The 26,742-nt window shown below is 51.5% G+C and overlaps 1 protein-coding gene across 2 annotated transcripts in view; it reads right to left on the bottom strand.

Annotated features, from left to right (window-relative positions):
* Positions 1-26,742, bottom strand: part of LOC310918686 (acid-sensing ion channel 2) — a 395,266-nt gene that overhangs the window by 20,077 nt on the left and 348,447 nt on the right. For both annotated transcript variants that reach the window (XR_014591724.1, XM_083877632.1), the window contains exon 2: positions 14,447-14,597. Coding sequence is in view for 1 of the 2 variants with exons in the window: in XM_083877632.1 (XP_083733758.1) it covers positions 14,447-14,597 (151 nt within the window). In the remaining variant the exon portion in view is untranslated. The remainder of the gene's footprint in view (positions 1-14,446; positions 14,598-26,742) is intronic.

Below are 26,742 nucleotides of genomic sequence, written 5' to 3'. Positions count from 1 at the left end.
GAAGAATTTTCCCTGGACACAGCAAATCCCAAAGAGGTCCACGGCAACCCCAGGCACTGGAGAGGGCTCTCAGTGTCCCAGGGAAAAATCCCAGCCATGATTTTATTCATATTTCCAATTTTAGGAACTTTTGACATTTTGACAATTTTTTTTTTTCCAATTTGACAATTTTTTTCCCAATTTTAGCATGACTTGGAATGGCTTTTTCTCGGAATTTCTCCTGGAGCTCTAGGGCTGAGCCACTGCTTTTCCCTTCCTGTTTTTCATAAATATCCATTACTGTGGGGAAAAATAATCCTGAAATCTTTGGATTCACTCAGAGAAACTAAAATCGACCCCAATCTCTTGGGATTTGGGTTGCACCTCCTGGTTTTTAACCTTGTTTGGGATGTTGGGAACACTTCATGTGTCCCCAGCCCCACTCTCAGAGCCTGGAAATTAAGTTTATAGCCCATTCCAGTTGAGAATAATAAAAAATTCCTTGGAAACTGCATTTTTCCATACAGTGAATCCATTCCCGCACCCAGCAGAGTCTCCCAATGAATCCTGAGCCCATTTTTTTGGAATCACCCATCAATGTGGGGAAAAATAACCCTGAAATCTTTGGATTGGGTCAGATAAATTCAAAATCAATCCCAATTCCTTGGCATTTGGCACATCCCAGTTTTAAACCTCATTTTGGGATGTGGGGAAACGTTCCTTCATCTCCAGCCCCACTCTCAGAGCCTGGAAATTCAGGTTTTAGGGCATTTCAGGCTGGGAATAATCCAAAATTCCTTGAGAACTGCATTTTCCCACCCATTAAATCCATTCCTGCACCCAGGGTGGTGTCTCCCGACAATTCCCGAGCTGCTCTTTTCCCTGCAGGATTAAAAGAGCTTGAATTAAATCCGGGATTAATTCAGCACCTGCTCCCTGCTGGCTGCAGAGGGAAGCTCAGCTTCCTACTCTTGCTGTTGCCTTTCCATGACTTTTTTGGGAAGACCATCCCTGGAAAACTCTGCAGGGAGCTCCAGCAGAGCTCGGCTGGGACCAAGCTCTGAGCTCATCCAAGCTCATCCCTGAAAATTCAGGAATTAAAATCCCATGTGCTGCCGAAAGCTGGGAGCTTCCCTCTCACCTTGCCTGCTCCTGTCCAAACACATCCTATTCCCCCAGGAATGAACAGCTAGAGCTTCACTGATTTATTGGGAGATGAGGATACAGCCAGAGCAGGGAGGTGTTCCTGGTGGAATTGTTCTCCCCAGTTCTGAAACAGTTATTCCTCACTTCTGGAACTGTTATCCCACAGCTCTGGAATTGTTATCCTCTGGAACTGTTATCCTGAGCCCTAGAATTGTTATCTTGAGCTCTGGAGTTGTTATCATCTGGAACTGTTATCCTGAGCTCTGGAATTGTTAACCCCAGCCAGCAGCTTCAGGGGGGATATTGCTGCTTGGAGAAAGCCAAAGCAGGTCCCCCATGGCTCCATCTGGGAACTCATCAGTTAATTCCTATAAATCTTCTCCTGCTCTGGGCAGAGAGAACAGAGCTGGGAAAGGTTTGGATTCTCCTGGATTTTCACTGTCCTTGGCCTCAGTCTCCCTTCTGTAAAACGGGAACAACATCCCAAGGAATTCCTTGGGCTGGAACTGTCTCTAGGGGCTCTTCCCATCACCAGGGGGCCCAGGGGGGGATAAGGCCCCAGGGCAGCCCCAGGAGCCACATCCGACAGGGAGCCCAGATGTGCATCCTTGGAGGGCACTTTGGGACCAGGATTTCCAGTATTTTTTAGGAAGGAAGGGCCTGGAGCAGGGGCCAGACAAGCCCCAGGAATCCTCTGGGATGCTGAGCTCATCCTGAGGTTTTACAGCATCCTTTGCTTGGTACCACCAAGGAAATGATGAGCCAGAGCTCCCCTACCTCCCCAGGGCTCCCCAACCTTCCCAGGGATCCCCAACCTTCTCAGGGATCCCCAACCTTCCAGGGATTTGCTCATCCCAAGGCTCCTACAACTTCCCAGGGATCCCCCATCTTCCCAGGACCTGCCCCACCTCCTGTGTGACCCCTGGGAACGGCAGGAATTCCCAGCACTGGGATGGAGCAGCCCAAGCTGCTCTGGGTGTACTCCCAGTTCCCACCAACACCGAGATTCCCGAGATCCTCCCATATTCCTCATTATTCCCGGAAGCACTCGGGACTTGGATTTGTGTCCTCAGGTCACCCCCAGCCCCTGCTGAGCAGGGGATGTCTGGATGTTCCCTGGGCTCCCAGGAGTCTCCTGCCCCTCTAACCCCTCCATATCCAGGCAGGAATCTTGACCAAGCTCCCAATGCTCACATTTTTTCCAGACAAAGATTTATAGATTAAAACAAAAAACCCAATTGCCATGGAAACGTGGCTCCAAGGAAGCGAGAGCTGCAATCCCACCCTGGGAAAATGTGGAGTTGTGAAGGCACCAGTTGCACCAGTTTGGCTGCCCTGAGCGTGCTCTGATTTCCATGGAATTTGGGTTCGAGTTCCCTGGAAGCTGCCTGGGAACGGGGAGGTGAAGCTGGAATCTGAGGGCTGATCCCAGATGAGGCCACAAAGCTTTTCCAGGGAAATCCATTCACTCCAGATTTGTCCTGGGGTGTCTGTGCTGCAGGATGAGCTCTAGAAGCAATTAGGGACAAGGAATTTCCTCCTGGATAAAAGGGAGATGTCTGCCACATCCACCTGGGAAAAGGGGCAGTTCCCACTGGGATGCAGCAGGAATGATGTCCTGGGGGCTGTGCCGGGTCTGGGGGAGCCCAGCCCAGCTGGATCCAAGGGAATAAATTTACCCTGGAGAAAAGGAGGCTCAGGGGAGACCTTCTGACTCCACAACTCCCAGACAGGATGAGGCAGCTGGGGAGACGGGAATTTCTCCTAGGAAAAAGGGACAGGATGAGAGGAAATGGCCTCAGGCTGTGTCAGGGGAGGCTCACGTTGGATTTAGGGAAATTTCTCTCATGGAAAGGGTGGTCAGGCCCTGGAATGGGCTGCCCAGGGAGCTTTGGAGTCATCCCAGTTGTCATGACAGAATGACACCTCCGCAAATGAAAAATGTAATTTCCATTTGCTTCAGGGAGAAGGGAATGGCAGGAATGGGAGAGAGAAGGGAAAATGGCTTTGCCAGCAAAAGAGGGAGGCTCACAGGGAATCTGGGATGGAGCAAAGGCTGGGAAAGAAGCAAAGGGGTCTCTGCAGTCTGATCACCAAGGGTTGAGGGCATGGAGCCAATGCTTCCCCCTAGCACCTCTGGAATTCCAGCCTGGAAGTGTCCCAGGCCAGGTTGGATGGGGTTTGGAGAACCTGAGATAGGGGAGGTGTCCCTGCCCAATGGATGGACTTTAAAGTCCCTCCCAACCAAAAGCATTCCATGGCTCTGGAATTCCTACAGCATCAACTGGGATAAATATCCAGGACAAACCCCAGCTCCCACCTTGAGCTGGAACACAAAGCTTCCCTACAGAAATTCCTAATTTATCTTCCACTTTTCGTTTATTTGGGTGCCTTTCACCCCATCCCTGGGTCATGGAGAGGGAAGGGGCAGGAGCTGGGACTGCAGAGCTCCTCCCCAGCCTGGAGAGGAGGTTTTTCCCTGCTCTCTCCCTTCCCAGCTCCCTCCCTTCCTGAGGAGCAGGAGGTGTTGTACAACCCCACAGAGCTGCTGTGCTATTTTTAGGTAACATATTGCATTTGCATCCCAAATCTGGGGCCAGATGGCTCCATGGATATTATTAAAAAGCTCCTTACATAATCCAGGAGCAGGAGAAAGCACCAGGATTCCAGCCCAGGGCTGGGAAAGGTTTTGCTGGATGAGCAGGATCCAGGAATTCAATATTCCAGCTCCTTGCTCATGTCCTATTAAGCTGAATTTTTAATCATTAAAAAGAGGGAACAAATGTCTGGGAAGCTGCTCTCCTGGGGGTCATCCCAGGGCAGGCAGGGATGCTCCTGGGATGCTGCTTCCACAATTTCTCTGTGCTGGGGAAGGAATAAAAATCTCCTGCCCACCTCAGCATCTCTTGGGAATCACGTGTGGCAGTGAAGGGTGACCACAGGAGGGACAAGAGCCAGAAGAGCCAGAGCACCATGGATATTATTAAAAAGCTCCTTACATAATCCGGGAGCAGGAGAAAGTGCCAGGATTCCAGCCCAGGGCTGGGAAAGGTTTTGCTGGATGAGCAGGAGTCAGGAATTCGATATTTCAGCTCCTTGCTCCTCCCTGTAAAACTAAATTTTTAATCAATAAAATGAAGGAACAAGAGTCCTATATCCTGATCTCCTGGTGGGATCATCCCAGGGCAGGCAGGAATGATCCTGGGATGCTGCTTCCACGATTTCTCCATGCTAGGGAAGGAATAAAAATACCTTTTCCTCCTCAGTATCCCTTGAGAATCACATGTGGCAGTGCAGGGGCAGGAGGGAGCAGAGTCAGAATGTCTGTCCCGGTACCTCTGGCATCCCTGGGAGCTGCTGAAGGAACAGGGAGTGGGGAAGGAGCAGAGATTCCCTCGAGGGAGGGAGGGATGTTCCAGAGCTGGGGGTGTTACCCATCTGCCAGCCTTGTTCAGCTGCTGCTCCCAGGGACTGGGATGATCCCAAATAAATCAAAATAAGGGAAAACAGCTCTGAAAGGCCCAGAACCAGACCCTGCTCATGCCCCCTCCTCCAGGAGCTTCGCTGCTTCCCCTGGAACATCCTGAAAAATTAAACACGGAAAAGCTGCTGATCCTGGCTGGTGGAGGAGCCAGAGGGAAGCAGAATTCCCAGGGATGAGGAGGGGTCCTGGCAGTGCTGCTGCACCTTTGGGATGGATGGATGGATGGGGATGGATGGATGGATGGATGGATGGATGGAGGAAGGGATGGGACTGGGATGTCCAAGGGTCCAGCCACTTTTTGGTACAGATGAAAGGGAGATCACAGAATCATGGAATGGTTTGGGTTGGAAGGGACCTTAAACCCATCTGTTCCCACCCTTGCCATGGGCAGGGATACTTTCCACTGTCCCAGGCTGCTCCAGCCTAGCCTTGGACACTTGCAAAGATCCAGGGGCAGCCACTGGGACACTGCCAGGGATCCATGCTCAACTGCTCTGGGCACCCTGTGCCAGGGCCTCCCCACCCTCCCAGCCAGGAATTCCTTCCCAATATCCTATCCAGCCCTGCCCTGGGCAGGGGGAAGCCATTCCCTGTGTCCTGTCCCTCCATCCCTTGTCCCCAGTCCCTCTCCAGCTCTCCTGGAGATCCTTTAGGGCCTGGCAGGGGCTCTGAGCTCTCCCTGGGGCTTCCCTTCTTCAGGAAAGGATTTTCCCTCTCTGTATCATAAGGCATTGCAGTAGCTCCCTCCCTTGTCCCTCAGTGTCCTCAGGTGTCCCCCCCAGCCCTATCCCCTCCTGCCACCCCCACCATGGAAGATTTTATGGATAAATAAATGGAAATATAAAAACATTTGCAGTGAGTTTTGGTGCCACCCACTGAGAATTCCCAGCTCTGGGGGGCTGCAGGACGGGGAGGATTTCCCAACCAACCTGGGAAAACTCCAGGCAGCTCTGGGTGCTGGAATTGGGCTGGGGAGAGGGAAAATAGACCAAAATACCCATCAGTGCCAGCCTGATGGGAATTCAGGAAGGGAATGGTGGGGCTGGCAATGGAAGGTTTTCAAGGAATGGGGACAAAACAGCACAAGGTGAAATCCAGCAATGGGATAAGAATGAGGCAGAGCTGAATCCAGATGGATTTTCCAAGAGAGACAAACAAGGGAATTCCTCATCTTCTGGCCACCTCAGAGGTGACCATCAATCCCAATGGTCACCATGGAGATGATTCATCCACCCCATCCCTTGACTTATTTATGCAGAAAATCCCTTTTTAAGGAGTTACGGAGGGTGGGCTGGCTCCAGTCTGGATTTCATCCCATTTCTCTCCCAAATCTGCTTTACCAGATGCCAACACCTCACAGGAGGGGACTCCAGGAGCCCTGGCAGTGGAAATGCCACCCCCAGCTCTGGTCACAGGGTGGGGATGGATGGGGACAGGGAAAGAAGCACCCCAGGAGTGGCTGGGATGGGAAGAGGAGCAGGAAAGGCGGGACTTGAGAGGAATCCAGCACAGCTTGGGTTGTGTCTGGCGAGGGGAAAGCTCCAGATCCTCTCTATAAATATTCCCAGGCAAACACCAGACGGGAGCAGAACATTTCCACTGGCAGGAAAAACAGTGGGGAAAACAAAGGACCCAGACTGGAACAGGTTATCCTGGGATACCGACCTGAACTGCCTCCTCTGGGGACACTCCAGCCCCAGCTGAGGGCACAGTGTGCAGATAAAGAGGGGCTTTGACATTTTCCCTCAGAATCAGCTCTGACGCCCCTCGGGATGTGCCTTGTGAGCTGCTCCAGCCTGGAATTACAGGGAATCTCCGTGGCCTGCAGGACTTGGAGGAAAAGGCTGGAAAAATGGAGAGAAGCCCTCAGGGGAACACTCTGGGGGCTGGAGGAGCAAACTGAGGGATCCCCTGCTCCCCACTGGGACCAGAGTGTGACTGGATCGAGACTTTGGGTTTGGGGAGATGCTGGATGTGGGCAGAACAGGGGGAAATGGCATCTCTCCCTGGAAGTGACAATTCCAAGAGAGCTGAAGGTCCCCGGGGTTGATCCAAAGTGAGCAGATCCCAAGGAGGAGCAGAGCCGGCTCAGCTCCAGCCATGAATTCCATGCAAGAGGAAACAGCCTCTGGCTGTGCCAGGGGAGCCTTAGGTTGGATACTGGGAAGATTCCTCCATGGAAAGGCTTGTCCAGTGGTGGACTCCCTGCTCCTGCAGAGATTTAAATCCATGTGGATGTGGCACTTGGGGACAGGAGCCAGTGGTGGCCTTGGCAGTGTTGGGAGATGTTTGACTCATCTCAGAGGGCTCTTCCAACCTGAACAATTCCATAACCCTGGATTCCAAGCCATTTTTCCTCATGAGGACCAGGAATTCTGCCTCCGCTGCCTGGCACATTTTGGGATGGCTGACATCAAAATCCTCTCTCCCATCCCCCCCTCCAGACACCCCCATTCTCCTTCCCTCACCCTGAGCTTCCACGGACAGAAAAGAGACTTTTCCATTCACTTTTCCATCCATCCACTTCCCTTCCCACTGCTCCCACTCCAACAGCTCCGAGCAGCTCCTCGTGTGGGATCCCCTGTCACTGGGCCAAACCCCGCAGACGGCTCTTCCCTCCTCTCCTGGAATAGCAGCCGTGGAAAAGCAAAACCACAACATAAATATTCCAATGGCTGCACATAGGCACAGCCCTTCTCCAAGGGCTTCCCTGGAGGTGGCAGAATTTCAAACCCAGCCCAGGCAGTCCCGTTTCTGCCCAGGGCTTGGTGACACTGCTCCACCCCAGCTCAGGGGCTGCTGCCACACAGCTGCCCCTGCTCAGGACTGTCCTCAGCCTGTCCCAGCTCAGGACTGTCCCCAGCCTGTCCCAGCTCAGGACTGTCCCCAGCCTGTCCCAGCTCAGGACTGTCCCCAGCCCATCCCAGCTCAGGACTGTCCCCAGCCCCTGCTCAGGACTGTCCCCAGCCCGTCCCAGCTCAGGACTGTCCCCAGCCCCTGCTCAGGACTGTCCCCAGCCCGTCCCAGCTCAGGACTGTCCCCAGCCCCTGCTCAGGACTGTCCCCAGCCCGTCCCAGCTCAGGACTGTCCCCAGCCCCTGCTCAGGACTGTCCCCAGCCCGTCCCAGCTCAGGACTGTCCCCAGCCCCTGTTCAGGACTGTCCCCAGCCCGTCCCAGCTCAGGACAGTCCCCAGCCCCTGCTCAGCACTGTCCCCAGCCCCAGCTCAGCACTGTCCCCAGCCTGTCCCAGCTCAGGACTGTCCCACATCCTGAGGAGGAAGGGTTGGGAATGTGGCCTGCAGGGCACAGGGAAGGGGCCCAGGTGCAGCACAGGTCACCTGTGGCTCCTGTCAGTGACCCCACTGTGCCCCACAGTGCTGGAGAGGCCACCAAGGCCACCCCCACAACTCCTCTGAGGGACTGTCCCCAACTGTCCCTAAACCACAGGGAGGATGAGTTTCCCCCACTCTCTGAAGGGACAACAGGAGGAAACAGGCTGAATCCAGGATTTGGGTGCCTTTCCCACCCCCAGATCCATTTTCCTCTTCCTGGCCCCCTTGCATTGTCCCTCTTTGTCCCCAGCTGGATCCCCCCACACCCTCAGATCCATTTTCTCCCCTCCATCCCCTCTCAGCCAATCGACTCCTTCCCAGCTCTGCCTCTCCAGGGATCCCTTGGGAGCAGCTCAGTGCTTCCCTCAGAGCAGATTGTTTCATATTCCAGAGCTGGTCATTTGTTCTTCCAGAGCAGATTCTTTATTCCTTCAGACCTGTTTTTTTTTCTCCTCCAAAGCTGATTTTTCATTCCTTCAAAGCAAATTATTTACTCTTCCAGATCAGACTATTTCATATTCCAGACCAGATTATTTTTTCCTCCAGACCAGACTTTTTTTGTCCCTCCAGAGAAAATTCTTTGCTCCTCCAGTACAGATTATTTAATAATCCAGAGCAGATTATTTATTGCTCCAGAGAAAATGATTTAGTTCATCAGAGAAAATGATTTAGTCCATCAGAGAAAATGATTTAGTCCATCAGAGAAAATGATTTAGTCCATCAGAGCAGATTCTTTATTCCTCCAGAGCAGTTTGTTTGTCCTTCAGAGCAGATTCTTTGCTCTTTCCAAGCTGTTTATTTATTCCTCCAGAGCAGATTGTTTAATATTCCAGAACAGATTCTTTGCTCCTCTAGGGCAAATTATTTGTTCCTCCAGAACAGACTCTTTGTCCCTCCAGAGCAGATTGTTTAATATTCCAGAACAGATTATTTATTCCTCCAGAGCAGATTCTTTTGCTCCTCCAAAGCAGATTCTTGGCTCTCCTGAGATGATTATTTAATATCCCAGAGCAGAGTCTTTGTCCTTTCAGAGCAGATTATTTTCACCTCTAGAACAGATCATTTCATATTCCAGATCAGATTATTTTGTTCCTCTAGAGCTGCCTCAAATGATGCTGCTTTAAGAGAGCACTGCCAGGTCCTGCTGCTGCTCAGCACAATTAAAACTCTTCCAAGAGCCTCTCCAGCAGGGAAAACCCATTCCCAGGAGTGGAAAACCCATTCTCAGGAGTGGAAAACTCTTCTCAGGAGGGAAAGCCCTCCTCAGCACCAGGAATTCAGGAATTGCCCTTGGGAAACACCTGGGAGGTCTCAAGCACCAACTGGACAAAATAGGAGCAAAAGATTTGATCTCTGAGCCAAAGGGATTAAGCCAATTAAATTTAATTAGCCTTTGGAAGAGACTTTTATCTCCAAAGCTTTTTCCAGCCCTGAAATCTCCTGGGGTCTCCCTGGGATTGATTTAAATGCTCTGAGCTCCTCCAGGAAGGAAAAGGAGGAGGAGGAAGGGTTGGAATCAGGGAGTGACCTCGATGATTCCCAAGAGAAACCAGAACATTCCCAAACCCACCTGAGGCTCTGACACCTCGCTCCCAGTGCTTGGGGAAAGCAGGAATAAAAATCTAGTGTTTGCAAACACCTTTAGAGCTCCTGGGACAGGGAACAGCCCCAAACTTTGTCCCTTTGGTGGCACCACACCAAATTCCAAGTTTTTTCCCATGCTTCCCCATGTATTACCAAATATTCCTGCTATTTTGAGGGCTCCTATTTCAGCTGTGGGCATTTGACAGCAACAAAGCCTCCAAGGAAAGCTGGAAATGCAGATTTCATTTTAATGCTTCATCCGTTGGTTTTTAGGGCCTTATCTCGGCTTTCCCAGATTCCCAAAGCCAGAGGGTTTGTATTCCTTTGGGTTTGCCTTCAATGAACATTCCCTTAAATTTGAGGCTTTCTTTTTTTCTTTTTTTTTCTTTTTTAAAAGAAGCTTTTGAAGCATCCAGGGCTTTTGAAGCCCTGGAAGGGTTTTCCTGTGTTTGATTTGTGCTCGCAGCCTTTGGTTGAAGAAAATTCTGGGACAATTCCAGAGAGGAGAAATTCCAGGGAAACTTCCAGGGCCCAAAGGGGTTCCAGGAGAACAAACTCCACAAACTCCTGGTTTTTTGGGAATTGCTCTCCAGGGTCTCTGGAATTCTCCTGGAGCTGGGGAGAGCCAAGGAAGGGCTGAAAAAGCAATTTTGGCTCTGTTGTGATGGAGCAGGAGCTGCCATTCCATGTGCCCAAGGATTTATAAAAGCTGCTCCAGGCTTGGATTGCCCTGGGGGATTGGTGGTGTGGGATGAGTGGAATTGCTGGGAGGGATATTTGCCTCAAATTCCAAAGATTGTTTGGATTTAATAAACGTGCATTTATAGCCACTTTGGCTTTCTGAGCCAAAAAGAGGGGATTTTTTGGCCATCAGAAGCAGGTTTGGGAGCTGGGAGAGAGCAGGAGCCTGGAATTTCCTACAAGGAGTTTCCTCAGCAGGCAGTGAGGGAAGTCATGGGGAAACATTCCCATGTTTTGTCCATCAGTCCCTCTGGTCTCCAGGATGAGCTGGAAGCTGAGGCCTGGCCGGGAGCTGCTCTAAGGAATCTTCAGCCCATTCTGGTGCACTCAGCACATCTGGGAGCATCCTCTGGGTCTGGTTTGGGCATTTGAACAACCAGAATTTAAAAAAAAAAGAAATAAAAAAATCATTCTTTCCCATAAAGAAAATGGGAATCCTGATGGTTGTTTGCTGCAGGAACTTCATCTCCTTCTTTCCCAGCAGCCAGGCCCCTCAACACAGCCGGGAAACTTCTCCTATTCCTGCCTCCTGCTGGAGAATCCCAGATTTTTAGGGATTGGAAATGACAAGGAGGATCCTCCAGTGTCACTCGCCCTGGGCAGGGACCCCTCCCACTGTCCCACTGTCCCAGCCCGGCCTTGGGCATCCAGAGGACCCACATTTCCCTGGAAACCTGCACCACCCTCCCAGTGGAGACAGGAGCTCAGTGGGAAGGAAAAACCCAACTCCTTCCATCACACGGATCTCCCTCTGCCCACACTCCTCTGTCTCTGGGACACCTCCGGCAATTCCCTGCTGGCTCCTTGTCCTCGGCAAAGCTTCCCCTAGAGAGCCTGGGCTGTGCATGGGGATTGAATTCCGAGCGCGCTGAAATTATGATGCAAAAATTTGGAATAATCCACAGCCGAGTGAGGCGTTGCCGTGGGAACAGCCACTGTCAGCCACCAGAGCTCCCATCTGGGATCCTGGCGGTGTCCAGAGCCCCAAGGGTCAGGACAGGCTGTCCAGGGGCACTGGGAGAGGAGAAAGCTCCTGTTGGGGGGCCAAGATCCACGTTCTGCAGCTCTGAGGGCAAACAGGTCCACTTGGGCCTGTGAGAACACGAGCCCAGGAGCTTCTCCTTCATCACTTCACCAAATCAAAGCCCTGTTCAAGGAGTTTTTCCTTGAATCCTGTAAAATTCCAGGTTTAAAGAGACCTCAGTAGCTCCCAGTGCAATCCATGCCCAGCATGCCAGCCCAGGTCCAGAGACATGAGAATCCAAAATCAATCCAAGGACAGAAGAATCTAAGATCAACCCAGGGACAGGAGAATCCAAAATCAACCCAGGGACAGGAGAATCCAAAATGAACCTGGGCTCAGCTCAGGCTCAGCCTTCCCCCTCGAATGGGAAAATTCCCAGAAATCCCAGGAGAATCCAACATAACAAAGGGACAGGAACAGGAGACTCCAACATCAACTCCGATCCTGGGGCACGAGAATCCAACTCTAATCCAGGTCCAGGGACATGAGACTTCCTCCTTGAGCCTATGATCTTGAGCTGACTCTAGGTTTCAACTCAGTCTGGGTGGGATGAGCAGTGGTGGGGTCGTGGGGGGCAGGACGGCACCAAGGCACCCTTAACTTCACGGGATCCTCCCACAAAGTCAGCCCTGAACTCTGAAGATACCAAAAGCCCCATGATTTTTGACAAAAATGAACACTCAAGGTTGTCTTTTCTTCCTCAGGTCCAAGGCCCAGAGCCAGGACAGGTTTCCAGTGCCTTTGGCACACTCAGGGTTGGGAGCTGTTGGAAGGAGGGAGCAGAGCAGCAGCTGCAATCCCACCTCCCCTCTGGATGGAGCAGATGCCAATGGATGTGGAGGGACTAGACTGGAAAACTCCTCCCTCAGCTTCTTCCCTCCCAATTTTTATCCTCACTTATTTATTATTCCTTTTTCTTTTTTTTTTTTTTTTTTTTTTTTTGCCTCCTATGCAATGCAAGGCTAATTTGCCCCCCTGAGACTGATCCACCTTTCCAGAATCACAGGGATGGAAAAGCCCAACACATCCCCAGCACATCCCCAGATGGTTCCTCCTAAAGGCTCTCCAAAGGGCAGCACCATAAAGACAGCAAAGTGGGAACAGTGGGAGACCAGGGCTGGGTCTCCTTGGAGAAACTCACAGGGGTCCTGTCCTGTGAGAAAAGACTGGGAGAGCCAGGAATGTTCACCTGGAAAAGCTCCAGAAAGAGCTCAGAGTCCCTGCCAGGGCCCAAAGGGGCTTCAGGAGAGCCGGAGAGGGACTGGGGACAAGGGATGGAGGGACAGGACACAGGGAATGACTTCCCACTGACCAGGGCAGGGCTGGATGGGATATTGGGCAGGAATTGTTCCCTGGGAGGGTGGGGAGGCCCTGGCACAGGGTGCCCAGAGCAGCTGTGGCTGCCCCTGGATCCCTGGATGTGTCCAAGGCCAGGCTGGACAGCGCTTGGACCTCCCTAGGACAGTGGAAGGTGCCCCTGCCCATGGCAGGAGGGGGCACTGGATGGGATTTAATGTCCTTTCCAGCCCAAACCATCCTGGGATTCCACAATGTGAGACCGCAAAGGGGTTGAACACAAAACTCCAGGTGTTCACCAGCTCTGGGATGGCCCCAAACCATCCCTGGGGTGGTTTCTTGTCCCAACACATCCCTCAGGGTAGCTCTGACTCCCTGTGGGAGATGAAGCCCTGAAGTGGAAGTCGCTCTTCATGTTCTCACCCCCATCATGAGCCTGTTTTACCTTTAAAAGGACAAGACCTTAAACCAATTCTCCCAGTGAGGAATGATTATCCCAAATCTCTGTGTCCTCCCCCTCATCTGGGCCAGACCAGGCTCATTTGGAGCAGGAGCTGAAATGTGGGAGCAAAGCTCCCCTAAAAGCCTGTGCAGCTTGGAATGACTGATGGGCCCACAGGGCTGTGTTTGGAAGAGTCAAACACCACACAAAGAAAAGGGAATTTGGAACAAATGGAGCCAAATCCGTTCTCTGCTCCAAGCAGGAGTTCAAGAGGTGCTGGAGGAGGTGGCCATGGTGACACCAACCTGGAGTGAGAATTTCTCCTTTCCCTTCCCTGATCCCCAAAATAACCACAGCTCATCCTGGATGAGTCTCCCCACAGGGCTCTGCCACACAAACACAGCTCCTGGCAAGTTTTCCAGCATTTTTTTTTGGATACTTTGTGTTAAACATCACCGTGAGTATAGGAGAGCTGCAGCTACCACTGCTAGGCACTGCCAAGGGCAGCTGTGACAGGGTGGCCCTGGTGGCACTGTTTCCCACTCTGTCCCCCACCCTCCTGCCATCATTAAAGGATGTGGCACCAGTGTTCCCACCAACTCCACATCCACTCCAGGAGCTGCATCCCAATCCATGGGACCTGGGGGACATCCCACAGCCCAGCTCTCCTGGTCAGCATCTCCTGCTCCAGGACCAAAGGGTTCCAGCTCCTCTGGAGATGCTCAGCCCAGCTGGGTTCACTCCTAGACAAATCCCATCCATCCCACACGCTGCAAAGCCAAGAAACCCAGTCCTTGGTGCACCCAGACAGCAGCAACCCAAACACAACTCTCACAGCACCAAATATCCCCAAACTCCAAGGAGAAGAAAAACCCAGAGAGCAGCTGGAGTCCACCTTGAACACAGGCTCCCAAAAATGCCTTCCCCAGAGAGAGGGATGTGCTGGAGCCTCTGGAGGTATCTCCACACTCCTGTCACCCACAAATGCCACCCTTTCCCAGGACAGGCAGTGCCATTCCTGCCTAGCACCCCAAACTTTGGGGCTGGGACACCCAAGCCTCGCACTCCCCAAAATGCTGGTCCCACCACAAACCCCAGGAAGAAAAGTGACACATCCTGGACTGAGCAGGCTCCTGCTTCCAGAGCTGGTTTAGGCATTGTCTGGGAAGGAGTGGATGGGATGGGATGGGATGGGATGGGATGGGATGGGATGGGATGGGGTGGGATGGGATGGGATGGGATGGGGTGGGATGGGATGGGATGGGATGGATGGGGTGGGACGGGATGGGATGGGACAGGATGGGATGGGGTGGGGTGGGGTGGGATGGGATGGGAGGGGATGGGATGGGGTGGGGTGGGATGGGAGGGGATGGGATGGTTTTTCCAAGGAAATCCCCTGAGTAATAGGAAGCTCTTACCTGTTTCTCCCCAGATGGGCAGATACTCGTCCTGCTGGATGTCCAGCATGATTTCCAGGCCATTCCCTGTCCCCCCCTTCACCGTGGTGAGGAGAGGCCGCCCCTCCTCTCCTGAGTTAAACATGTAGCATTTCCCGTATTTTGTAAACACCTGTGGGGAAAAAAGAGAGGAATTAGGGAATATTTCCCACAGAATCAACACCCATTCCCAGCCAGCAGAGGGATGGGAAACAGTCACAAGCTGCAGGTCAGGGGAACTATCCACCTAAACATCCACATAAATATCCTCAGAAATATTCTCATAAATATCCACAGAAATCCACCCAGGTTTAATCATTTGTTTAATCATTGTGCTCTCCTTATGGAAAATAAAAGAGGGAAGAGACAAAGGAAAAGCTGTTTGGAAGGAAAGCTTGAAAGCTCCTGGAGTCATTCCAGTCAGTCCAAGCTCTGACAGACACACACAGCCCTTAAGCTCCTGCTGAAAATTCACACAATTCCCTGTTTTGGGGTGGACTCTCAGCCCATCCATGCCACAGGAATGCTCTCCTGGCATGAAAAATCCATTATCTCCTTAATTCCTCCCTCTGCTACTGCTTGGAAAATATGAAGAGTTAAAAACACTCAGGGAAATGAAGGAAGATTTCTTCCATCATCTTGTTCTTCTTCAGTCTTATTTTGGGAGGATTCCTGATAGAAATTCCTGGCAAAACCCAGGTGGAACTTCCAGGCACCCCCTGGAACACCGCAAAGCAGAGGGGCCGGCAGTGCTCAGCGGGGTGGACATGGGGCTCCAAGAGGGAGGGGACAGGTTTTCCAGTGGGAGAACGTGGGTTTCCCAGTGGGATGGACACAGGGTTCCAGGTGGGACGGACACATTTCCAAGTGGAGTAGACATGGATTTCCAAGAGGGAGGGACATGAGATGGACATGCGAGGAACACAGATTTCCAAGAGGGGAACACAGGTCTCCAGTGAGGTGCCCATGTGTCTCCAAGTAAACACGGGTTTCCCAGTGGGATAACACAGATTTTCCAGTGGGGCAACACAGATTTCCCAGTGGGATAACAGATTTCCCAGTGGGATAACAGAGGTTTCCCAGTGGGATAACACAGATTTCCCAGTGGTATAACACAGATTTCCCAGTGGGATAACAGATTTCCCAGTGGGATAACAGAGGTTTCCCAGTGGGATAACACAGATTTCCCAGTGGGATAACAGATTTCCCAGTGGGATAACAGAGGTTTCCCAGTGGGATAACAGATTTCCCAGTGGGATAACAGATTTCCCAGTGGGATAACAAAGGTTTCCCAGTGGGGTAACACAGATTTCCCAGTGGGGTAACACAGATTTCCCAGTGGGGTAACAGAGGTTTCCCAGTGGGGTAACAGAGGTTTCCCAGTGGGAACCCAACACTCCTGGTGGGCAGCAGAGATGTCACATCTTTGCTGGTGGTGACGCTCAGGGCCAAGGCTCAGCTCAGGCTCAGCCTTCCCCCTCAAATGGGAAAACTCCCAGAAATCCCAGATTTAACCCCAACCAATCCCTCCTCTGCCCTGCACTGACAGTCCCGGGACATCCAGAACTGCTTCCTGTGATAAAGACCCCAGAAAGCCCAGTCTGCAAACCAGTAACAACCAGTAAACCCCAGCAATGAGCACTTGGAGCCAGTGCAGAGCAGCTCCAGTCCCTCCGGAATCTCTCCCACATTTGCTGAGCTCATTTGACCCCAAGATGAGTCAGAAACCCAAACAGAAGCCGGAGCCAGCAGCGATTTATTCCCTCAAATATTGACATATCCTGACTAATCCCAGTGCCAGGGAAGCAGGTGGGATGGGAGAGAAAGGAAATAATATTTGAATTCAAATAGGAAGCATTTGCGGAGGGAAAAACAATACATCCGTTAAAAAGGATTTGATATCCAAATAAAAAAATCCCATTTTAATACTTGCCTGACCGATCAAACAGCTCAGGCTGGAAAGAGAAGCTGAGCCTCTGGAAGTAGCCCCATGGACGGGTTTTACCGGATAGGCTCTGAGGGCAGAAGTCAAAAATTCCTAATGAGGGGAGTTTAAAATCCAGCAAGGAGAAAAAGCTGTAGTGGAGAAAATAAGGGGGAAACAACAAGGCTGGAATGGGAATAACAGCCCAGGGACTGAGGATTTTGGAGCTGCTGTGCTCCAGTCTGCAGGCAAATCCAGGCAGTTTGGGGTTTTATATGGCTATAAAAATTCCCTGTAAAAGTTCCTGTTAGGATGTGTTTATCCAAGGAAAAGATGGAACCTGACAGGGACAGCAGGGCTGGAATCACAATCCCAGGAAAAGAGACCTGATGGGGACTGGGGAAGGACAACCACGGGACCTCTCAGCCACAAGGATTCCCGTCATCCCCAAAGAAGATACAAAAAAGTATTCCTAAGGAGATTTAAAGATATTTCCAAATTTGAAAATCCACGTGCATTCATTCCAACTCCCATTAAACGGGACTGTGGTGTTACAGGATCAATGGAGTCATGGAATGGTTTGGATATGGACCTTAAGGATCATCCAGTGTCATGGGCAGGGACACCTTCCACTCTCCACCCCAGGGTGCTCCAAGCTGGCCTTGGACACTGCCAGGGATCCAGGGGCAGCCACAGCTCCCCTGGGAATTCCCTTCCAGCCTCTCCCCACCCTCCCAGGGAGGAATTCCTTCCAGTATCCCGTCTATCCCTGCCCTCTGGAAGCCATTCCCTGTGTCGTGCCCCTCTCCTGTTCCCTCAGCCCCTCCTGAGGATGCTCCTCTCCCTCTCTTCCTTTTGCTGGGAGTGATTATTTGGGAAAATACAACATTGTTTCTCCAGAGTCTCCTCTTGTTTTCAAGCTCCCTGACAACAGGCAAGGACTCAGAACATTATCAGATCATCAGGATAAAACCTGGAGCTGTTGGGAAGGGTTGGGATTCCCTGGAGGCAGCAAACTCGAGCAGATCAGGATGATTTAAGTTCAGTTTGTGTGGCTGAGGGGAAAAAAAACCCTCCTGGCTCTTGGAAAAGCTTTAACTCCCAATAATAAGGGCCAGAAACAAAACTCCAGACACGTTCCCTGAGAATAGTCCATAAAAATTCCAATTTGTTTCCTCTGATGGAGCACAGGGCCTTTGACAGCTCCTTGGAAAATCTCTGCTTCAGCATAAAGGGAAATAATTCTAAATCTGTGGAATGGGATTTGATGGAATCGTTTCAGTTGGGAAAAGCCTTTAAGATGATGGAGTCCAACCCATGAACTGACTTGGAGTAATTCCTGAGCCCCTCCTTAGCCAAGGGAAGCCTAAGGAAAGTGTTTGTTTTGGGAAGTTAAAACTCAGACCAGGGGTATTGCAAACACATTCCAGGCACAAACCAGACACCATCACCAGCAAATGCTCCAAGAAACCCCTGGATAAAAAATCCTGTGAATCCATCAGGCCCAGGACTTACATTCCAGAGGCCTGCCTGGAGTAATTGAAAATGAGGCATTCCAGTTTCTACCAGGATGCATAGAAAAACCTTTCCGCTGAGAAATTATCCCTTAAATCCAGAGAAAAATGATGGGAAAAGGAACTCAATGGAAGCCTGGAAATGACTTTTCCAAATGCAGATGGAGTTGCAGTTGAGGGCGTGCTGGTGAGGCCAGGAGGAGCTGTCAGATGGAGGTAAAACCATGGAAAAAAAGAGGGAATTGGAATCCTGTGCAGTCATTTCTCCACAACTATGGGACACAAAGGCTCAGAAAGACATTTCCGAGCAAGTCACATCCAAGGTATTCATGCAGAGTGGGGAAAAAGGAAAACAAAGGGATTTTCAAGATGGGTCCAGGAGAAGGGGAAAGTGGAGCTGAAAAACTGGGATGTGTTTGGGCAAGAACATCCACGAGAATTTGGGGAAAAGATCCTGTTTAGGAGGAGAAAAGACTTTATTCCCAGGCTTTTGCCAGAGAGATCCATTCCCAGGCCTCCCAGCTCTCCCACTGAGCTGAGGGTGGTACTGAGCCCTGTTCTGATGGCACTTGGATAGAGGAATAACTCCATCCTGGGCTCCATCCCAGCTCCATCCCAGGAAGCATCCAAAGCTCCATCCCAATGGCCCCTTTGTCCTCCCAGGCAGGAGGCAATGGGAGGACATCCCAATGGATGCCCACAGTGGTCTGAGGGCTCCCCAAAGGAATCCCTTTCCAGGGGGATTAAAAGGAGGGAACTTGGATTTGGAAAGGAGGGAACTCCTAGAAGGGGCAGAAAGGATTTAATGTCCTTTCCCAACAAAGGCCTGAGGGAAGGAATCAAATGCCAATCCCAACAGAGGGGGATGCAATCCCAGCCTTTAGGGCATCCTCTTCATGCATTATCCACATGTGGATTCCAAAGGGGATTTGGGTCACCCCCACCTGACTGTCAGGCAAAGCTCTTCCACAAATGAACAAAATCCAGGAGGAGAAACCTGGAGAAGAGGAGCTTTGGCATGTACTCCTTGTCCAAGCACAGCCCTGGATCCCGGTTCAATGCCTGTCTGTTTGTGCTGTTGGGAATGTGGTGGAGCCGATGTCAGACAAGGAACAGCTCATTCCTCCCTCCCTGCCGGCGGCTCCCTGCGGAGCAGAGGGATGGGGAGGGAGTGCAGGAAGCACAGCCAGGGAACTTGTCAGGGCCGTGTTTACAAGGAGAGGGTTTTCCAAGGCTGAGATTCCCGCTGGGATTTGTCAGGCAGCGCTGCCAGGGAAGGCAGCAGAGGTTTCCCTGCAGCAGCTCCGGGTCTGCCTGAGCCTTCCCGCCTCCCTGCCAGGCTGCTGCCTCCCAATCCCAGCTGATCCCGGTCCCAGGCACGCCTTGAAGGCAGATCAGTCCTGGTCCTAGTATTAACGGGAATGTTTTTCCCAAACGAGGAGCCCAAATCCAATAACGTGGCACTGCCACAGCTGCTCCAAACACACAACATTCCAAATACATCCAACACATCCATCCGTCCCTTCCAATTCAGCTTTTCCCACTGGACATGCCCAACTCTCTCCAATCCGTTTGTTTTATGGGATGGCATCAAACATTCCCAGTGGCTCACAATTCCCATTAACAATCCAATTAAACACTGGCAGCACTGGCAGAGGAGTGTTTGGCTCCGTGTTTAATTCCCTATGGGATATTCCCATTCTCCTGGCATTTGTGTCATCAGCCTCTCCCTGGAACGGCCCATTGGTGCCAGGATTTGTGGGAATGGGGAGGACTCCTCAGAGCTGCCATAAACCCATAAAAATCCCCCTCCAGCTCCAGTTCATCTCTGTTGAGTGAGTGTTTAACAGAAAATACAGCCCCAAAGTGCTGGTACCAAATGGATCAACTCCAATGGAGAAGCTCCAGATATTTGGGAATGATGTTGGTCCACAAACCAAGGGAAGTGCTGCCCTCCCGATTCCATCAATCCCTGGTTCCCTCCACACACAACAAAGAGATGCAGAACAGGAGTTGGGGCTCACTGGAATTTATGGGTTGTTGGGAACAACACCTAGGTATTCCCATCTCCCATGGGACCACAAATGAATGCAGGAACCACAGTTCCCAAGGCTCTTTTTGGCAGAACATGGAATTGCTGAGGTTGGAAAAGCCCTCCTAGGTCATTAAGTTCAACCTGTGACCAGGTGACAACATCAGGGACCACTGCTGAGGACATGTCCTCTGGTTTTCTGGGATTTGGGAAGATTTTTGGGAGAAGAGTGGGATCTTTTTAACAAGAAGTTTCTCATCTTATAAAAACCCATAAAAATCAATTTAAAATCAATTTTAAATAAATTAAAATTCCATAAAAATCCAATAAAGTCAATTTAAAAAATCCACAAAAAACCATAAAGATCCAAGCCCCAGCACAAAGTTGAGGTCACTTGGAATGGGCAAAGAGGTGGCCTGAGGTCTCTGGCCTGGGACATCTCAGGCTGATGTCCCCACCTGGGGCTAGTTTGGGTCACGGGAGGCCACAAGCACCTGGAGAAGGCCCTCGGGAAGCAGCAGATGGAGAGGAAAGAGGAGCCAGAGAAGGTGAGGAGGTTCCAGCCCTGCTCCGAGGCCACTGAGGCTCATCCCAGCCCTGGAGCCTTGGGACAGGTGCCAGGCACAGCTCCCGGACTGAAATTCATTTGGATCCTAATTACAATCTGTGCTCCCAATCCATCCCCACTGATTCCCTTAATTAACTCCTGTCCGTTCCCTCGGCTGAACTCCGTGCCAATCTCTGGGACTGACAACATTCCAACATTCCAATGTTCCCAAACTCCTCCTGAGTGTCCCAGAGAAGCCCCTAGATCCCCCCAGTGGATCCCCATGGAGAGGGTCCTGCAGTGCCACAGAACCTGAGGATAAAAGGGGAGATAAAACCCTTGGAGCAGGAATGTCTGTGTCAATCCCAAACCCTTCATCTGTGCAGGGATATCCTGCACCACAGGAATGCTCCAGAAAAGAGGGATTGAGCATCTCCCATGTGTCTTAAACCCATCCCGCAGCATCCCAAATCCAAAGGGATGGGGAAACGCTCTGGAGCTGGGCTGCCCTGGCTCCTCAGCCACAGATTTCAGCCCCTCCACAGCCTCTGGACACTGGGATCCTGTGGGAGGCTCCAGCAGTTTGTTCCCTGCTATAAAATAATTTCCGTGGCTGGAGTTTTCAGGCCATTCCCTGGAATTCCCAGCCCTTCCACAGGTGCAGGAGGAGGTGTCAGCCCCATGGGAAGGACAAAAAGCTCCAAATATTCCCACTGGGACAACTCCAGCTCCTGCCTTCCACGGAGGAAAAGCAGCTCCCTCGTCCTCAGGCAGAAAGAGAAGCACTAAAAATCCCCTGGAAAGAGCCACTGGAAGCATGGACTGAGGTCAGGATGATTTCATCCACTGAAATCAGCCACCAGAAACAGCCACATCCACCGCAAACATCCCTTCCCTGCAGCCAGTGCAGCCCAAAGCCCAGAGAGTTTTCCCTGCTCACATCCCCGAGTGCCACAGCTCGTGTCTGGAGGGACATATTTGGGAATGAGGGAAAGCTCAGCCTGTCCCCAGCCAGCCCAGGGCCAGCCTGGCCACCAGGGTCACTCTAAATGACCACAGCCACATGGTCAGTGATGGTTCCGTGCCCTTTCCAAAAGATTTGTTGGAATAACCAGGCCAGAACTCTGGGATCCACCTTCCAGGCTCGTCCATTCCCTCTGCAGTCCACTGAAAAAGGTATTCCCATCATAAAAGTGCCCTTCCAGACACTTTACTGGGACATGCTCAAGCACAGGGAATTCTTTTTGATTTTCCTGTAATGGCTCCAGCATTTGGGAGAGGGAACTCTGGAGAGGCTGCAAAGAACCAGGGAATCATGGAAGGGTTTGGGTTGGAAGGGCTTTAAAACCCACCCCATTCCACCTCTTCCATGGGCAGGGTCACCTCCCATAACCCCAGGCTGCTCCAAGCCCTGTCCAGCCTGGACGTTCCCAGGGCAGGAATTGTGAGCTGATCCTCGGAGGCCATCCTGGCCTGGGAGGCATTGGTGACACAGATGGAGTGTGGAATTCTGGAGTTCCTTGGCCTCATTCCTGGCAGGATTCAGCTCCCTCCCATCTGTGAGGAACTCCCACTGTGTGGGAGGTGTGAACATGATAGGGACGTTCCTGCTCCTCTCTTTGGCACTCCAGAACTTCCAGACACTCCCCTGGGAGTGCAGGAGTCCTTAGAGAATTCCATGGAGTCAGATCTCTCCCAGCTCCTGTCCTGTGCTCCATCCACACCCACAGGGAGCCTGGAGAGGGGATGCTCCACGCCAGGAATGGCCCAGGGTGGAGTGGTGGGAATTCTGTGGGAATGATGCCTTAAGCTTTAGCTTTCACATTTCTCAGACTCTGCGCTGCCCAGGGGTGCAGTTCTGAACTCACAGTCAGTGTCACTCCACTCTCTGCACAGAGCAGGGACACAAAACAAATTCTTTTCCTGCTGAAGACCAAGGACAACGAGTACAGTAGTCCATTTCAGGCCCAAAAGGCATAAACAACAGAAAAAGGAAAACAACAAGGATGGGACTTCACAACCCAAAGCTGGAATTGGACAATTAAACCCCAACATGTAAATGGACCAAAGCTTACAAAAATGTGAGATCTCGTGACTGTTCGTCCATTTTGGGTCCACCTTGGGTGTAGCCCTGGCCAGGCTCTTGTCCTGCCCAAGGTGGATCCTTTAAGGCCTTCCAGTAAATATCTACTTTATTCTCTTAGCTCTGTTCTGTCTCTGTTCCAGGTCAGCCTTCCCAAAGCATCAGGAGCAGCTCTGGCTGCTGGAATTCCCTGCCCTGGAGAGCACTGGGACATTCCTGGGATGGCTTGGAGCAGCCAAAGGGTGGAGGGGGAAGGACACTGTGGGTGCACAGTCTGCCTTGGGGTGAGTGATGCAGGGCCAGGAACAGGGAATGGCTTCCCACTGCCAGAGGGCAGGGAGAGATGGGATATTTGTCAAGAATTCCTGACTGGGAGCTTCCAGCCTCGGAGATTTAAGGAAAGCTCCTTCCTTTGAAGCCCTTCTGTCCCCATAGTTTTATTTGAGATTCCAGTTTAATTTCTGGAGTTTTCAGGGCCAGGCAGAGCCTGTGGTGGTTCCACTGTAACCCCTCTGCCACCATCCCCTCCCTTTGCTCCTCCTCTCTGTCCCTTTCATGTTCCCATCAGTCCGGGACATTTCCAAGCCCTGGAGATCCCAGGAGCTCCTGGGCATTAATAGCTCCCTGATCCTGTTCTCCCCGATCCTGCTCATCCCAGGGAAAGCCAAATTGGGATTGAAGGATTGCAGGTTTAAGAAGAGTCTTCCTAAACCCCAGATAAATCCAGGGAATCTGCACCCATGGGATCAAAAAGTTTGGTTTTTTTATGGTCAAGAACCAGCTCTGTTCCCTTCCCCCTGGCCTGGGAGTTCTCTGTGGCTCTTCTTGGGTTTGGTGGCCATAAAAACCAACTTTTATCCAAAACAAGGACTAGAAGGAAGGCAAACATGGAAAATCCCCCTGGAGAAGGTTTCCAGATGTTTTATAAATCTCCTGGAGTGATGAGGGTTAATCAGCCAGAACAATTAATCTCAATTAATGCGGTCAGGTCACAGAGATGCTGAGAGAACACAAAATTCCCTTCATCCTGCACCTTGGGATCAATTGGATTAACTCCAACTCAAGAGCTGCATTGACTCCAAATTAAAACTCCCAAACTAACTCCAGGGGTCTAAGACTCTTCCCTAATTCCAAGGAAAGCCTGTGGCTCTGAGATTCCCACCCTGTAATGCCCCAGGAGCAGCACTTGGCTTTGAGCACATTTTGCAAATTTTATTTTAAAACTGCCAGAGAATTCTGGCAGGGGGATATTAAGCTCCTGAGAAAGCAGCTGAAATTTGGGGCTCCCTTTGGTGCCCAGGATGCTCCAATCCCTGTGCCTGAATCCCTTCCAGGGCTGGGAGAATGATGGAGAAACAGCTCCTTCAGCTTTTCCTGCTGCCTCGTTTTTGGGAGCCCTGGAAAGGAGTCCCTGCTGTGTAACCACACCCTGCCCAGGAACTGGGAACAACTCAGCTAATTCCACCACCACCCCTGGATCCGAGTGCATCCATGGCTATTTCCTCTGGCCATGGCAGGAACACCACCTCAGCAGCAACACCAAGCATGAAGAAACTGCCCAGGTTGTTTTGGCCTGAGTCCAGGGAATTCTGTGCAAGGAATTGCCATTTCTGGGATGCAGAGGTGCCCTGGGAGGCAGGCAAATCCTGCCTGGAGGCAGCAAAGCCCAGCTCAGAGCTCTGTTAAATACCAAACTGCTCTTGGAGCTCAGGACAAAGAACTGAGGCAAGATCAGAAACAGCTCTGCTGCTGCTGCTCATCCCCAGCTCCTGGGGCTGCTCCATGGCCTGTCCCACATCACCACAAGTCCTGGGCATCAGGAGAAAATCCTTCCCTGTGAGGCTGGGGAGGGGCAGGAATGAGGCTCCCAGAGCAGCTGTGACTGCCCCTGGATCCCCCAAGGCCAGGTTGGACACTGGGGCTGGGAACAGCCTGGGACAGTGGGAGGTGTCCCTGCCATGGCAGGGGTGGCACTGGGTGGATTTAAGGTCCCTTCCAACCGAAATAATTCCACAGTTCTGATTCCCAAAGGGCTCTGGAGCTGATTTCCTTGCAGGCCTTGGGAGTAACTCCAAGTTCAAAGTCCCAAATTCCCATTCCAAGCTGCTGTCCCAGTGCTGAGCACACAAACCTCTCCCCCTGCTCAGCCAAGAGATAAATGGATCCTTCTGGTGCTGCTGGGATCAGTGCTTGGGATGAGCAGTTTCCCCTACTTTTCCCTCTGCTTCCATAAAACACCTCCAAAACACTCCTGAGCCCAGGGACAGAGCCTCCTCTGTCCCCACTGTCCCCCTACATACAGGGATTCTGCAGGGATTTCCAGTCCAACCCCTCACCACAGGGATGTTTCCCTGGCCAAATTCCAGGCACTCAATCCAGTACTCCACAGCCAGACCCCAATCCTGCCTTTCCTGCCCAGCAAAAAAAATCTCCTCCAGTTTTGCTTCTTTTTACTTTACCTCTGTGGGCAGCTCCCTCCTGGGGCAGTGGCTAAGAGGAGAACTTCAGTCCCTGGAAAGCAGAATCCTGGAAGATCTTGAGCTGAGAAGGACCTCAAGGATCATCCAGTCCCAGCCCTGTCCCTGCACAGACCCCCCAGCAATCCCACCCTGGGCATCCCTGTCCAAACACTCCTGGAGCTCTGGCAGCCTCGGGAATGTAACTATTCCCTGGGAAATTGTTCCAGTCCACCCTCTGGGGGAAGAACATTTCCCTGATCTCCATCCCAGCTCTTGACCTCGCTCACAGGGAGCATAGACTGGAGCTGGATGAATCTCCCTGAATCTCCTCTGAGGAATTGGATCCCACAGACAAACCCCCTTCTGCATCCCCCTGAAATGTCCAATGGGAGCCTAAAAGCCCCAGAATTCCCATCCATCTTCATCCTCTGCCCCAGCACTGCCCAGAGTTGTTCCCAAACACCAGGAGTCTTTGGGATGCTGCTCATTCCCTGCATCCCACCCTGGACTGGAATCCAGGGAGTGACCACCCCCACACCCAGGGAAAGTTTGTAGGAAATAAATCCACCTCTGGCCTCCCTGAAAGAAAAGGTTGGATGGGATGGAAGGACTCAGGACTTGTGGCTGCTCCAAGGTCTTGCTGCACAGAGGGAAAGGAAATGGGATCATGGCTCAGGACAGGGCTGGATGATACCAAAGGAACAACAAAGAAAAGCTCCAGCATCTCCAAAGCCAAAACTGAACTGGGAATAGCAGGAAAATGAGAAGTGACAGAGCTCATGACATCCCCTGGAATGGGGGAGTTAAGGACACTGCAGGATGGGCTCAGCACAGGCACTGAACTCCCCCAGGGAACTTCATCCCATTCCAGGATGAACAACCAGGATTTTCAGGGAAAATCTCACTTTTTCTGCCCAATTTTTTCCCAAAATATGCATCTCCTTATCCAGGGGAGCTTTCAGGTGCTGCTCCCTTGTTTTTCCCCAAGCTCCTTCCTGGATGAACTTGGTGCCTCAGCTGGAAAAAGCACCAGGAATTTCAAGTGATGAATAAAGTGCATTAACCTCGGAGTGAACCTTCCCTCGCAGGACTGCCATGGCCACACTCAGCTTGGAACAAGGAGTTTTCATGGAATGAGGAGAAAGCCTTTAATGGGCTCTAAGGAGCTCCTGTCAATCCCACAATGTCTCCCACTCCCAGCAGGAATGAAAACATTGGGATCATAATAAAGCACGGAGTTGGCTGTGGATGGGGAGAGAATCTGAGGTGAAAATGGAATAACAATAATAATAACAACAATAATAACAACAACAATAATAATGATTATGTTGTTGTCAGCAGGCCCTTCAAAATTCCCACAAGGAATGAGGCTGCTCCAGGGAGTCCCTGGGCTCCTCCTTCACCCAGGCTAATGTGGAGCCATCCCTGTGTTTAATCCCAGTTTAACACCAGGGAAACCACTGGAAAATGCAGGCCCTGAACCAGGAGCTGGGAACCCACGAGGGCAGGAGGAGAACATTCCATGTCAGCATTCTCAGCCTGTCCAAGAGCTGCTCCACCTGGGAGAAGGGCAGGGAAAGCACTCCTGGATCCTTTACTGCCTTTTCCAGCAGGAAAAGCAGCTGGCTGAAAATCCAGGGATAATGTTTAATCCAGTCCAGGCACTGCAGAGTTTTGAGAGTGAAGTTTCCATGGATTTTTATTTGTGCTCCATACAGA

This window comes from Zosterops lateralis (assembly GCF_965231275.1).
Source record: "Zosterops lateralis genome assembly, chromosome: 24".
Classification (NCBI taxonomy): domain Eukaryota; kingdom Metazoa; phylum Chordata; class Aves; order Passeriformes; family Zosteropidae; genus Zosterops; species Zosterops lateralis.
The sequence above is the reverse complement of the archived record's forward strand: the minus strand, read 5'-3'. Positions and strand labels throughout refer to the sequence as shown.